This window comes from Hyla sarda, chromosome 12 (genome assembly GCF_029499605.1).
Source record: "Hyla sarda isolate aHylSar1 chromosome 12, aHylSar1.hap1, whole genome shotgun sequence".
NCBI classification, from domain to species: Eukaryota; Metazoa; Chordata; class Amphibia; order Anura; family Hylidae; genus Hyla; species Hyla sarda.
The window spans coordinates 1,385,779-1,401,052 of record NC_079200.1 but is presented as its reverse complement, the minus strand read 5'-3'; the positions used below and the strand labels follow the sequence as shown (position 1 = coordinate 1,401,052).

General features: G+C 51.1%; 1 protein-coding gene across 3 annotated transcripts in view; it reads right to left on the bottom strand.

Moving 5' to 3' along the window:
- NCOA6 (nuclear receptor coactivator 6) overlaps window positions 1–15,274 on the bottom strand; it is a 56,267-nt gene that overhangs the window by 6,540 nt on the left and 34,453 nt on the right. For all 3 annotated transcript variants that reach the window (XM_056548185.1, XM_056548187.1, XM_056548186.1), the window contains exons 9-11: window positions 11,903–12,956; window positions 11,059–11,168; window positions 5,549–8,227 (exon numbers count right to left, since the gene is read on the bottom strand). In XM_056548185.1, the coding sequence (XP_056404160.1) occupies window positions 5,549–8,227; window positions 11,059–11,168; window positions 11,903–12,956 (3,843 nt within the window). The remainder of the gene's footprint in view (window positions 1–5,548; window positions 8,228–11,058; window positions 11,169–11,902; window positions 12,957–15,274) is intronic.

The window sequence follows — 15,274 nt, the reverse complement described above, 5'->3', positions numbered from 1 at the left end:
AGGAGGAGGGAGGTCAGGTTTATGGAGGAGGAGGAGGAGGGAGGTCAGGTTTATGGAGGAGGAGGAGGAGGGAGGTCAGGTTTATGGAGGAGGAGGAGGAGGGAGGTCAGGTTTATGGAGGAGGAGGAGGAGGAGGTCAGGTTTATGGAGGAGGGAGGAGGAGGGAGGTCAGGTTTATGGAGGAGGAGGAGGAGGGAGGTCAGGTTTATGGAGGAGGAGGGAGGTCAGGTTTATGGAGGAGGAGGAGGGGAGGTCAGGTTTATGGAGGAGGGAGGGAGGGAGTAGAGGAGGAGGAGGTCAGGTTTATGGAGGAGCGAGTTTATGGAGGAGGGAGGTCAGGTTTATGGAGGAGGAGGAGGGAGGTCAGGTTTATGGAGGAGGAGGAGGGAGGTCAGGTTTATGGAGGAGGAGGAGGGAGGTCAGGTTTATGGAGGAGGAGGGAGGTCAGGTTTATGGAGGAGGAGGGAGGTCAGGTTTATGGAGGAGGAGGGAGGTCAGGTTTATGGAGGAGGAGGTCAGGTTTATGGAGGAGGAGGAGGTCAGGTTTATGGAGGAGGGGGGTCAGGTTTATGGAGGAGGGAGGTCAGGTTTATGGAGGAGGAGGAGGAGGAAGGTGAGGTTTATGGAGGAGGAAGGTGAGGTTTATGGAGGAGGAGGAGGAAGGTGAGGTTTATGGAGGAGGGAGGTCAGGTTTATGGAGGAGGAGGAGGTCAGGTTTATGGAGGAGGAGGGAGGTTAGGTTTATGGAGGAGGAGGGAGGTCAGGTTTATGGAGGAGGAGGGAGGTCAGGTTTATGGAGGAGGAGGGAGGTCAGGTTTATGGAGGAGGTCAGGTTTATGGAGGAGGAGGAGGGAGGTCAGGTTTATGGAGGAGGAGGAGGAAGGTGAGGTTTATGGAGGAGGAGGAGAGGTGAGGTTTATGGAGGAGGAGGAGAGGTGAGGTTTATGGAGGAGGAGGGAGGTCAGGTTTATAGAGGACGGAGGTCAGGTTTATGGAGGAGGGAGGTCAGGTTTATGGAGGAGGAGGAGGGAGGTCAGGTTTATGGAGGAGGAGAAGGAAGGTCAGGTTTATGGAGGAGGAGGAGGAAGGTCAGGTTTATGGAGGAGGAGAAGGAAGGTCAGGTTTATGGAGGAGGAGAGGTCAGGTTTATGGAGGAGGAGAGGTCAGGTTTATGGAGGAGGAGGAGGGAGGTCAGGTTTATGGAGGAGGAGGAGGAGGAGGAGGGAGGTCAGGTTTATGGAGGAGGAGGAGGGAGATCAGGTTTATGGAGGAGGAGGAGGGAGGTCAGGTTTATGGAGGAGGAGGGAGGTCAGGTTTATGGAGGAGGAGGGAGGTCAGGTTTATGGAGGAGGAGGAGGTCAGGTTTATGGAGGAGGAGGAGGTCAGGTTTATGGAGGAGGGAGGTCAGGTTTATGGAGGAGGATGATTTGCCGCAGAACAACCAGATGATAGAACACAGACCCCCCCCCCCCCCCCCCAGATCTCAGACGTGACGCGGAGTCCAATGATGGCGGCTCCCGACCCGCGGCCAACTACAATCCTGTATCATGAATCTAGCGCTGTATATACCCCTCAGGGTGCAGGGTCCGGCCCCTCTCCCCCGGGAGCCATTATCACTATATAATGGGGTGCGGAGCTGTGACCTCACTGGGCGTCTCTCTGTTCTGAAGTATTCAGGGGTCCTAAGCAGGGGGGCCCCTCTATAACATGGGGGTCCTCTGCCCCTCCAGCCTTAGTTGACCCGATGACCGGTTCCTTGGCTCGGGCTCCAGGTAGTCTCCGTATATATCGCAGTGTTTCCCAATCATTATCCAAATGACCCCCATATTAGGGAGCAGTGGCCCCCGCTAGAATATTCATCATATAATCAAAACTATCAATGTATAAAATCTATGAAGTGATTATAGAGAAGTTATAATAAAAGGTCAGAGTTACAGTGTCTATTGATCAACTCCATCACTGGAGGGATTGTCACTACCTCTGCTTGCTGTCACTTCCCTTTACACAGGATTAATCTCTGTCCTGGTCATGTGATGGGGACACAGCTGTAGGGCTCGTTACATCTGTCCTGGTCATGTGATGGGGACACAGCTGCAGGGCTCGTTACATCTGTCCTGGTCATGTGATGGGGACACAGCTGCAGGGCTCGTTACATCTGTCCTGGTCATGTGATAGGGACAGCTGCAGGGCTCGTTACATCTGTCCTGGTCATGTGATGGGGACACAGCTGCAGGGCTCGTTACATCTGTCCTGGTCATGTGATGGGGACACAGCTGCAGGGCTCGTTACATCTGTCCTGGTCATGTGATAGGGACAGCTGCAGGGCTCGTTACATCTGTCCTGGTCATGTGATGGGGACACAGCTGCAGGGCTCGTTACATCTGTCCTGGTCATGTGATGGGGACACAGCTGCAGGGCTCGTTACATCTGTCCTGGTCATGTGATGGGGACACAGCTGCAGGGCTCGTTACATCTGTCCTGGTCATGTGATGGGGACACAGCTGCAGGGCTCGTTACATCTGTCCTGGTCATGTGATGGGGACACAGCTGCAGGGCTAGTTACATCTGTCCTGGTCATGTGATGGGGACACAGCTGCAGGGCTAGTTACATCTGTCCTGGTCATGTGATGGGGACACAGCTGCAGGGCTCGTTACATCTGTCCTGGTCATGTGATGGGGACACAGCTGCAGGGCTCGTTACATCTGTCCTGGTCATGTGATGGGGACACAGCTGCAGGGCTCGTTACATCTGTCCTGGTCATGTGATGGGGACACAGCTGCAGGGCTCGTTACATCTGTCCCGGTCATGTGATGGGGACACAGCTGCAGGGCTCGTTACATCTGTCCTGGTCATGTGATGGGGACACAGCTGCAGGGCTCGTTACATCTGTCCCGGTCATGTGATGGGGACACAGCTGCAGGGCTCGTTACATCTGTCCTGGTCATGTGATGGGGACACAGCTGCAGGGCTCGTTACATCTGTCCTGGTCATGTGATGGGGACACAGCTGCAGGGCTCGTTACATCTGTCCTGGTCATGTGATGGGGACACAGCTGCAGGGCTCGTTACATCTGTCCTGGTCATGTGATGGGGACACAGCTGCAGGGCTCGTTACATTTGTCCCGGTCATGTGATGGGGACACAGCTGCAGGGCTCGTTACATCTGTCCCGGTCATGTGATGGGGACACAGCTGCAGGGCTCGTTACATCTGTCCTGGTCATGTGATAGGGACAGCTGCAGGGCTCGTTACATCTGTCCTGGTCATGTGATGGGGACACAGCTGCAGGGCTCATTACATCTGTCTGGTCATGTGATGGGGACACAGCTGCAGGGCTCGTTACATCTGTCCCGGTCATGTGATGGGGACACAGCTGCAGGGCTCGTTACATCTGTCCCGGTCATGTAATGGGGACACAGCTGCAGGGCTCGTTACATCTGTCCTGGTCATGTGATGGGGACACAGCTGCAGGGCTCATTACATCTGTCTGGTCATGTGATGGGGACACAGCTGCAGGGCTCGTTACATCTGTCCTGGTCATGTGATGGGGACACAGCTGCAGGGCTCGTTACATCTGTCCTGGTCATGTGATGGGGACACAGCTGCAGGGCTCGTTACATCTGTCCTGGTCATGTGATGGGGACACAGCTGCAGGGCTCGTTACATCTGTCCTGGTCATGTGATGGGGACACAGCTGCAGGGCTCGTTACATCTGTCCTGGTCATGTGATGGGGACACAGCTGCAGGGCTCGTTACATCTGTCCTGGTCATGTGATGGGGACACAGCTGCAGGGCTCGTTACATCTGTCCTGGTCATGTGATGGGGACACAGCTGCAGGGCTCGTTACATCTGTCCTGGTCATGTGATGGGGACACAGCTGCAGGGCTCGTTACATCTGTCCTGGTCATGTGATGGGGACACAGCTGCAGGGCTCGTTACATCTGTCCTGGTCATGTGATGGGGACACAGCTGCAGGGCTCGTTACATCTGTCCTGGTCATGTGATGGGGACAAAGCTGCGAGGCTCGTTACATCTGTCCTGGTCATGTGATGGGGACACAGCTGCGGGGCTCGTTACATCTGTCCTGGTCATGTGATGGGGACACAGCTGCAGGGCTCGTTACATCTGTCCTGGTCATGTGATGGGGACACAGCTGCAGGGCTCGTTACATCTGTCCTGGTCATGTGATGGGGACACAGCTGCGGGGCTCGTTACATCTGTCCTGGTCATGTGATGGGGACACAACTGCAGGGCTCGTTACATCTGTCCCGGTCATGTGATGGGGACACAGCTGCGGGGCTCGTTACATCTGTCCCGGTCATGTGATGGGGACACAGCTGCGGGGCTCGTTACATCTGTCCCGGTCATGTGATGGGGACACAGCTGCGGGGCTCGTTACATCTGTCCCGGTCATGTGATGGGGACACAGCTGCGGGGCTCGTTACATTTGTCCCGGTCATGTGATGGGGACACAGCTGCGGGGCTCGTTACATCTGTCCCGGTCATGTGATGGGGACACAGCTGCAGGGCTCGTTACATCTGTCCCGGTCATGTGATGGGGACACAGCTGCAGGGCTCGTTACATCTGTCCTGGTCATGTGATGGGGACACAGCTGCAGGGCTCATTACATCTGTCCTGGTCATGTGATGGGGACACAGCTGCGGGGCTCGTTACATCTGTCCTGGTCATGTGATGGGGACACAGCTGCAGGGCTCGTTACATCTGTCCTGGTCATGTGATGGGGACACAGCTGCAGGGCTCGTTACATCTGTCCTGGTCATGTGATGGGGACACAGCTGCAGGGCTCGTTACATCTGTCCCGGTCATGTGACAACTGCAGGGCTCGTTACATCTGTCCTGGTCACGTGACATAGCTGCAGGGCTCGTTACATCTGTCCTGGTCATGTGACATAGCTGCAGGGCTCGTTACATCTGTCCCGGTCATGTGACATAGCTGCAGGGCTCGTTACATCTGTCCCGGTCATGTGACACAGCTGCAGGGCTCGTTACATCTGTCCCGGTCATGTGACACAGCTGCAAGGCCAGTTACAGAACAGTTGTCAGAGCTGTGTTCCACACCTGTGTGATGTCACATGACTAGGTGTGATGTAACGAGCCCTGCACCTATATGATGTCACATGACCAGGTGTGATGTAACGAGCCCTGCACCTATATGATGTCACATGACCAGGTGTGATGTAACGAGCCCTGCACCTATATGATGTCACATGACCAGGTGTGATGTAACGAGCCCTGCACTTATGTGAGGTCACATGACCAGGTGTGATGTAACGAGCCCTGCACTTATGTGAGGTCACATGACCAGGACTGACTCTCCTCCTAATGGGACTAACAGTGATGGCTTCTATTATATGACAGCAAGCAGGAAAAGTTCTACAATATGAATCCTTTATCCGCTGAAAACGTGTTAGCGTTATAACAACTAGGACAGAACGCAGCGCTAAAGCTATAACATTAAGTGGTAAAGTGAACGTTACAATAGCAAAATGGCAGCCGGTGAGAAGCGTCCAATGACGTGCGTCTTACCTGTTTCTAAGATCTGCTCCGGAACGGTTTCATCGAAGGTCGTACTAATCCGATCTACTAATGTGGTTTCGCTGGTTTTATCGGCCAACATCAAGGGATCGGGAGGAGGATAGGTCAGAAGGTCGTCAGGATTGTTATCTATAGGACACACAGGATCCAGCGACAGAGCAGAAGAACTACTAGTCTCAGCAGAAATCTGCGGGCCTTGTGGTGTGGTTCCTCCAGACATACTGATGCCATTTCCTTCAGAGCTCTCAGGACCGGCGATATCTGTGTTGCTTATGGTCAGCTGACTGTCTGTCTCTGCTATGGTGTTCCCTACAGAAGGCACTGCAGCGCACTGTGTGTCCGGGGGGTTGTCTCGCGGGGGGGACGCCGTCTGCTGTAGCGGGGCAGGAGGACACAGGTCTGGAGATTTTCCCAGCTGGGAGCCGATGTCTTCTGAGCCGCTCGGAGTCGTTGGTGGCGGCAGAGGTGACTGGGAAGGAGTAAACTGCGGCGCACTTTGTACTGAACTGACAAGGCCCGGCAGGGAGACTGGGAGGCCGGAGCTGGTACTGGTAGGAGCAGAAGAGGACGGCGGCCCCGGGAACTGGGAAATGTGTAAAGGTCCAACAACTGCGACAGACTGAGGCATCAGGTTGGTGCTGGAGGTCGGGATGTTACTCTGCGGAGAACCTTTCATTACTTGGATGATGGATGAAGAATTAAAGAAGACTGGAGTGATAAACTGCGGGCGACTACTTGTCTGAACAGCAGCCTGTCCCTCAGATACCATCACTTTATTTCCCACATTTGGCATTGTGACCACGGTTGGCACCAAGGTGGGCTGCAGGTGAGAAGACATCGGGGCCGACACACTCGCAGATGTGGTAATAGGATTGGACGTGACAAAGACGGTGATCTGACTCGGAGGCATGGTGCTGGACACAGGTGTGGGGGCGGCAGGCCTCTTCAGGGATGGGACGGGCAGGCCGATCTGTACATTAGGATTGGGCTCCGTGGGATCTGATCTGGGCTGCCCAGGGTTTGGCTCAGTGTATGGCTGCAGGCTGGGGATACAGTGGGCCTCTTTATTAAGTGCTTCTCCTGGTAAGGCAGCCATCTCTGTCTTCACATCTTCTGTAGGCGTCTGCATCAGGGAGGTCTCGGGGGCAGGATTCGGGGGCTTAATATTGGGGGAGTCGGAATGGTCCAGTAACTGACTCAATGATGTGGGAGCGTCTCTCATGGCTGGAGAAATGGCAGTCATGTCTTCACTAGTCTTGGGGACATCTGCGAATAGCGCGTCTTTCTTGGGAGGTTCCTCAGGGGAGGTCATCTTCATGTCTTGGTGGACGCCGACTTTATATTCTGCTGGTTCTTTAGGAACCATCTGAACGGTCGGAGCTTCGCTCTCTGGAGTCACGGTTGGGTTTTCTTTCATCTCCTCAGGGAGGACAGCTGCGCTGTGTATAGATATAGGAGGATATTGTCCAATCGGAGGCCCCACGACCGAGTTTTGCATGGATACTTGGCCGGTCACTATGTTTCTCTGCATCTCCACACTGTGTAGGACACCAGGGGCCTGTGGACCTCCGAGCATCATTTTAGATGTCTTGGCGTTCTGTCGACCAGGGCTCGGTGTAGTTTTGCGGCTCGATGCAGGGCTTGAGCGTCTGCTGTTGCTCGGGCTCGCTCGCTTGTTGCCGCCGGCATTAGGTGGTTTTCCGGAACCGTTATCCATCTTATTTGCATGTGAACCAAATGGCTGACTGTTCACTGTTAGGCCCAGTGGAGCCTGTCCTATAGCCTTCAGGGTGGTCGGGTTCAGACCTTGCTGATCAAATCCTCGACTCAGTGTAGGTCTGGGAGGTAATGGAATATTGATCTGTGGAGGGAAGAGACCGGCTATGGAGGCGTTCAGCCGTTCTGGGGACAGACTGATCTCAGAAGGCTCAGTACTAGGAGGGCGGTTATTGGGGGTCTGAGGGTAATAAGGTCTGGGGCTGGCTCTGTTCGGTGTTTTAGGCCTTGATGTCTGTGATGGGGTCTGAACACTTTGGTAATGGTGCCCATGAGATCCAGCCATAGTGTTGGTGTGCTGTTGTTGGGGGCTCGTTCCTTGGCCCAGAGACAGTGCTGATGCAGATCCCGCCTTAGTGCCAGACATCATCATTGGGTTCTGAGGGATAAGTAAGTGTGGGGCCATGCTGCCCTGGGGTCCAGATCCTGTGGGGAGGTCAGAAATGTCAGGAAGAGGAGCAGCCGAGGATCCGTCACTTAGAGGGGATCCAGCTTGATTCTGCCCACTTTCTGGAAATCCCATCTTTCTACCATTGTTTCCTAATGATGCGTTGGACACCATAGACATCCTCTGCTTGTCTGGAGAAGGTGGTATAGGGCCGGAGCCCTGAAGATTTACCATCACAGACATGTTACCACCTTGCTGCATGGGCATCCGCTGCACATCGGGGTTCATAGCTGCCCGGGGGTTGAAGAGGTTTTGCTGTAAAGGAAGCTTCACTGGTTTTTGGTCTTGTTGTTGTTGTTGTTGTTGCTGTTGTTGTTGCATCATTAACATCATCATCATCTGTTGCGGAGGCGTCTGCACGCTCTGCCCCTGCTGCTGCCCCAGCTGCATTAACTGAGGAGGAATCTGCTGGAGTTGTCTCTGCTCAATCCCCTGCGCTGGATAACCTGAAACAATATTAGAAAGAATATAAACTTTAAAAAAAGAGGATTATGTTCTATATTTCCCCAGACCCAGGAACAGAATTCACATTCATAGAGTTTTATCAGAGAAGTAAAGTAACATCTACCTCCGCTTATCAACATCTGAACACGGACCGACCTGCAGTGTCCATGGACCTACATCACATCAGAACATGACCGGCAGTGTCCATGGACCTACATCACATCAGAACATGACCTACAGTGTCCATGGACCTACATCACATCAGAACATGACCTGCAGTGTCCATGGACCTACATCACATCAGAACATGACCGGCAGTGTCCATGGACCTACATCACATCAGAACATGACCTACAGTGTCCATGGACCTACATCACATCAGAACATGACCGGCAATGTCCATGGATCTACATCACATCAGAACATGACCTGCGGTGTCCATGGATCTACATCACATCAGAACATGACCTGCGGTGTCCATGGATCTACATCACATCAGAACATGACCTACAGTGTCCGTGGACCTACATCACATCAGAACATGACCTACAGTGTCCATGGACCTACATCACATCAGAACATGACCTACAGTGTCCATGGATCTACATCACATCAGAACATGACCTACAGTGTCCATGGACCTACATCACATCAGAACATGACCGGCAGTGTCCATGAATCTACATCACATCAGAACATGACCTGCGGTGTCCATGGACCTACATCACATCAGAACATGACCGGCAGTGTCCATGGATCTACATCACATCAGAGCATGACCGGCAGTGTCCATGGACCTACATCACATCAGAGCATGACCGGCAGTGTCCATGGACCTACATCGCATCAGAGCATGACCGGCAGTGTCCATGGACCTACATCACATCAGAACATGACCTACAGTGTCCATGGACCTACATCACATCAGAACATGACCTACAGTGTCCATGGACCTACATCACATCAGAACATGACCTACAGTGTCCATGGATCTACATCACATCAGAACATGACCGGCAGTGTCCATGGACCTACATCACATCAGAACATGACCTACAGTGTCCATGGACCTACATCAGATCAGAACATGACCTGCAGTGTCCATGGACCTACATCACATCAGAACATGACCGGCAGTGTCCATGGATCTACATCACATCAGAGCATGACCGGCAGTGTCCATGGACCTACATCACATCAGAACATGACCTACAGTGTCCATGGACCTACATCACATCAGAACATGACCTACAGTGTCCATGGATCTACATCACATAAGAACATGACCTGCAGTGTCCATGGATCTACATCACATCAGAACATGACCTACAGTGTCCATGGACCTACATCACATCAGAACATGACCTACAGTGTCCATGGACCTACATCACATCAGAACATGACCGGCAGTGTCCATGAATCTACATCACATCAGAAAATCCAGCTTGTCCATGTGATAAAAAGAAATACTTTATAGTTTATTTTATCAGCAACATACTGTACAGGACAGAAAACATCAACGCGTTTCAGGTCGGTACGACACTTAGTCAGGTCATGAAAGAGGGTCAGACCGACCTGAAAGGCATCACTGCCGATAAAATAAACTATAAAGTATCCCCTTTTATCACACGGACAAGACGGATTTTCTGCTGTGGATGTGAATCTGACTGAATGACTCTAAAGCGTTACGGTCATTTAGATTAACCATTGACATGTCAGGCCACTCAGCTCCATTAAAGTGGAATACATCACCCTACGTGAAGAAGCCCAATAGAGAATGAATGGAGCGGGGGCTGGGCGCGTGTGCTGACGCTCCATTCACTCAGGGAACCTATAAATGGGCTTTATAAAAGATCAAGGTTAATCCTATACAACACCAAAACAGAACGAGACAAGACACTGCTGTATAAGTAACAAGACACCATTAAAATACTTAAAATTGAGACAAGTGGGGGGGGGGGGAAAGAAAAAAGAGCGAGTCCACAACCACAAATCGGGAGAGGTCATAGGGTTCAAAAAATAAATCCCTGGACCAATGTCTCCAGAATCTAGACTCCATAACCTGTAATATCTTATTTTATAAGAAAACGTATAGTAAAATAAGAACTGACTAGTCCCAAATAAGGACTAAACATAGTAACATTCGGTAAGGCCAATACCCCCTGGATATGAACATAGGAGATACGTCAATACGTTTTATTTTTTAAGTATATAGTACAAGTTTTTTTAGAGCAATCTGACTGTATATGAAAGGAACAAACAAGAGTTCATTGGAGATCGCTGGGTAATGATCCCCCCTGTGTAAGAGGGTCCTCGGCAGGATGGGATGTAGCTCTAATAGCATTAACCCCGCACAGTACATATATGCATATTATATAAGTAAAACATAAGTGTAATGTACAGGACCTCACCCCCAACGTATTTCTCACCGTGCTTCATCAGGGGAGTCAGTGGTGCAGCCTTACCTTATAAGTAAATAAGGACTAATTGGTTCTTCTGGTGCAAAATCAAATCCTCCAACCTTTATACTTTTACATGTATTGTTTTCATGTCTTGGTACTAATAGATGTAAGAGTTTACTTGTCTGTCACCTGTTCTGTTTTGGTGCTTCACTCAGGGGACAAGGGACCTAGTGGGGGGGTCCCAGCGGGCAGGGCCACTAGGGATTAGAGGGCCACTTTAAATAGGTTATCAGCCAAACAGGGGGAATAACTCCTCATCCGGATCCCGGGCATTCCTGTATTATTTCAATAATCTTCTCCATCACAGAGATATAAGGCATTTTCTTAACATGTAAATTAGGTTTTAGACCCCGGGGGGCGGGGTTTCTCACCTGGTGGCCTATTTACAAAGTCTGAAAGCTTCTGTCCGGCCTCCAGGGCTCCCAGCTGCTCCGCCACCATCCCGGTCTGATCAGAGTCGTCCATACGAACCTCGCTGGGGCTGCAAAGAAAGACAAAACCTTCTTCATGGTTTTATATTTTAAGTATATAGTACAAGTAGAGCAATTTGACCGTATATGAAAGGAACAAACAAGAGTTCATTGGAGATCGCTGGGCAATGATCCCCCCTGTGTAATAGGGTCCTCGGCAGGGTGGGATGTAGCTCGGCTCTAGACAAAGTTTTGGTGCTAAATATTGGCATAAAGTAAGCCACCTAGTAGGTAGGGTAACGTTAGACCATCGTGTGTAACGCGTCTAGTAATATGTACCAGATGTACGGCACAGTGTGAGCCACTGATCATTCCGGCCCCAGAGCTTTTGTATTCGGTCACATAAATGAATGATTGTCAGTGTAATACAGGGGAGGGCTCGGTCTCTATATATTAGGAGGATCTCAGAAATTATCAGGACCAGAGAACATGGTAGGAGTGATCCTGACTACAGTGGTAGATAAAAGAGGCCCCCCCGAGTGTCACCTACCAGGGCGAGTCATGGGTTGTATAGAACCGGTTACCCTCCCCACGTGGATCCACCATGGATTATACCTGAGGCTATGTTCACATCAACGTTATGGGGCTGGATGGAGGGCGTCACAACAGACACCAATGGATCCCGACAGGTCCAATGACTCTGAATGGGGTCCGTCCATCTCCAAGAGAAGAAACCCTCAGAGCTCCTAGCGCTGATGTGAACGAGGCCGCACACGGACCCTTCTCTTCCCCACGATCTACTCACTTCATATGTTCCTCTCCTTGCTGGTTCTTCTTCTTCCTCGGCGGCTTCTTCTTCTTGGGTTTGGCCGCATTGGCGTTCTGTTTGTTGTTCATCCCGAAGTGTCCGGCGGAGATGTCGCTCTGCAGCAGATTCACCAGGAGCGGGCTGGTCAGGGTGACGTCTTTATTCACAGGGAACGCGGTGCTCTGGCCACAGGACAGCTGGTTTCCATTCCCACCTTGGCCAAATGCAGATGCGAAGGATAGACCGTGGCCTGAAAAGTGTTGGCCGGGGCCCCCGTTCCCTGGCATGTTCTGCAGGTGTTGTTGATGTTGCGGAGCCATGTTTCCTTGTTGATGCATAGAGATTTCATTCAGCATGGCCCCCAAATCACCACCGCTCTGAGCGGAGGCTTCAGGATGTGGCTGCTGCAGATGTTGGCCCGGGACAGTCTGTCGGAGGACCTGACCCTGCATATTGACACCCTGTGAAGGATTACCGCCCGCCCCGCCCTGCTGGGAAACAGCCTGCCCCGAGAACTGTAACATGGTGTTGGTCAGACCGGGGGTTTGTCCCCTGACCATCTGACCGGTCATCACGCCGGCTGTGTTCTGGTTATTGAATCCCTGTTTATTGCCCTGCATGATCTGCTCCATTACAGTATTTTGCTGCATAACCGTTTGCCCCTGGGGCACCATCATCTGGTTGTGAGGTGGAATCATTTGTTTGGGGGGAGTCATTCTCTGAGGCGCCTGACCCCCCAACATCTTTCCCTGTGACATGAGCTGGTTCCTGGAGAGGACCAGCTGTCCCTGCGTGTTCAGAGGGGTCTGTCCTTGTAGATTCACCATCTGACCCTGGGAGGAGATGATCTGCTGGTGCATGCTGAGGATCTGGGCTCCTTGTTGTGGCTGACCGTGCAGGCCGCCCATACCGACTTGGCTCACCCCACCGCCACTTGGCTGCTGGTTACTCAGGTTGTTATGGAGTCCGATCAGATTGGTCTGCATCAGGTTAGGGCCCCCGTGGGCTCCTTGCATTTGACTGTGGGAAGATCCATTTGTCTGACCGCCGCCTAGGAGGACAAAAAATACAGAGGTCACTTTTTATCCTGAAGACCTGACAACCTAGAACTGAACTCACATTTCATTATAAAGCCCTAATATAAGTGATAAACCCTTCATGGCTCCAGGGGAGATCTCCATCACCTCATCAATTCATAAGAGACTAAGGGTAGGTTCACACGTACAGGATCCTGCGCAGATTTGATGCGCAGGATTTGTAACTGCAGATTAGAAGCGGTGCTCAGTCATTTAGTTTACATTGAAATCTGCAGCAGCAAATCCTGCGCATCAAATCTGAGATCTAAGACATAGAAAACACCTGAGATATATATAATCAGGAAAAGTATTTAGCTCTAATTTATTAGTAAAGCTCTGGCCCCTTAGGAAGGCGAACCTAGAATCTGCGGCAGTGAAAAAAACACTATCTTCAAATGACCTCCTTACAAGCAGCTATGTCCACCGCTACCAAACGAAGCTGTTACAAGCAGCTATGTCCACCGCTACCAAACGAAGCTGTTACAAGCAGCTATGTCCACTGCTACCAAATGAACCTGTTACAAGCAGCTATGTCCACCGCTACCAAATGAACCTGTTACAAGCAGCTATGTCCACCGCTACGAAAGGAACCTGTTACAAGCAGCTATGTCCACCGCTACCAAACGAACCTGTTACAAGCAGCTATGTCCACCGCTACGAAAGGAACCTGTTACAAGCAGCTATGTCCACTGCTACCAAATGAACCTGTTACAAGCAGCTATGTCCACCGCTACGAAAGGAACCTGTTACAAGCAGCTATGTCCACCGCTACCAAACGAACCTGTTACAAGCAGCTATGTCCACCGCTACCAAACGAAGCTGTTACAAGCAGCTATGTCCACCGCTACCAAACGAACCTGTTACAAGCAGCTATGTCCACCGCTACCAAACGAACCTGTTACAAGCAGCTATGTCCACCGCTACCAAACGAAGCTGTTACAAGCAGCTATGTCCACCGCTACCAAACGAACCTGTTACAAGCAGCTATGTCCACCGCTACCAAAGGAACCTGTTACAAGCAGCTATGTCCACCGCTACCAAACGAACCTGTTACAAGCAGCTATGTCCACCGCTACCAAACGAACCTGTTACAAGCAGATATGTCCACCGTTACCAAAGGAACCTGTTACAAGCAGCTATGTCCACCGCTACCAAACGAACCTGTTACAAGCAGCTATGTCCACCGCTACCAAACGAACCTGTTACAAGCAGCTATGTCCACCGCTACCAAACGAACCTGTTACAAGCAGATATGTCCACCGTTACCAAACGAACCTGTTACAAGCAGATATGTCCAACCGCTACCAAACGAACCTGTTACAAGCAGATATGTCCACCGCTACCAAACAAACCTGTTACAAGCAGATATGTCCACCGTTACCAAATGAACCTGTTACAAGCAGCTATGTCCACCGCTACCAAACAAACCTGTTACAAGCAGCTATGTCCACCGCTACCAAATGAACCTGTTACAAGCAGCTATGTCCACCGCTACCAAACAAACCTGTTACAAGCAGCTATGTCCACCGCTACCAAATGAACCTGTTACAAGCAGCTATGTCCACCGCTACCAAACGAACCTGTTACAAGCAGCTATGTCCACCGCTACCAAATGAACCTGTTACAAGCAGCTATGTCCACCTCTACCAAACGAACCTGTTACAAGTAGCTATGTCCACCGCTACCAAATGAACCTGTTACAAGCAGCTATGTCCACCGCTACCAAACAAACCTGTTACAAGCAGCTATGTCCACCGCTACCAAATGAACCTGTTACAAGCAGCTATGTCCACCGCTACCAAACAAACCTGTTACAAGCAGCTATGTCCACCGCTACCAAATAAACCTGTTACAAGCAGCTGTGTCCTCTACCACTGTCCTAATATAGATAACATACATCACAAGATCATCTGCCGATCCCCTAGTATCGATGACCTCAATCACTGTCATGCTTTCTCTTTAGGTGAAGTTTCCAAGGCTCCTCTCACCAACTAGCTGCACTAGGGACCCTATCCCCACACACCTCCTCCAGTCTCCTCCAGTCCACTGTCACCAGCCACTTAACTAAATATTTATTTAACCTCTTCCTTTCCAATGGTATCTTTCCCTTTTTCTCCAAAAAACATTGTCGTAACCCCTATTACTAAAAGACAAACATCTTTGGACCCGTCCTGTAAACCATTTAATCTCCCCTTCATCTTCAAACTCCTGAAAGCCATATCTATTTCTGCCTAATCCATCCTCCATGAGAACTCACTCCTTGACCCCTGTACCAGTCACCACAACGAAGCCT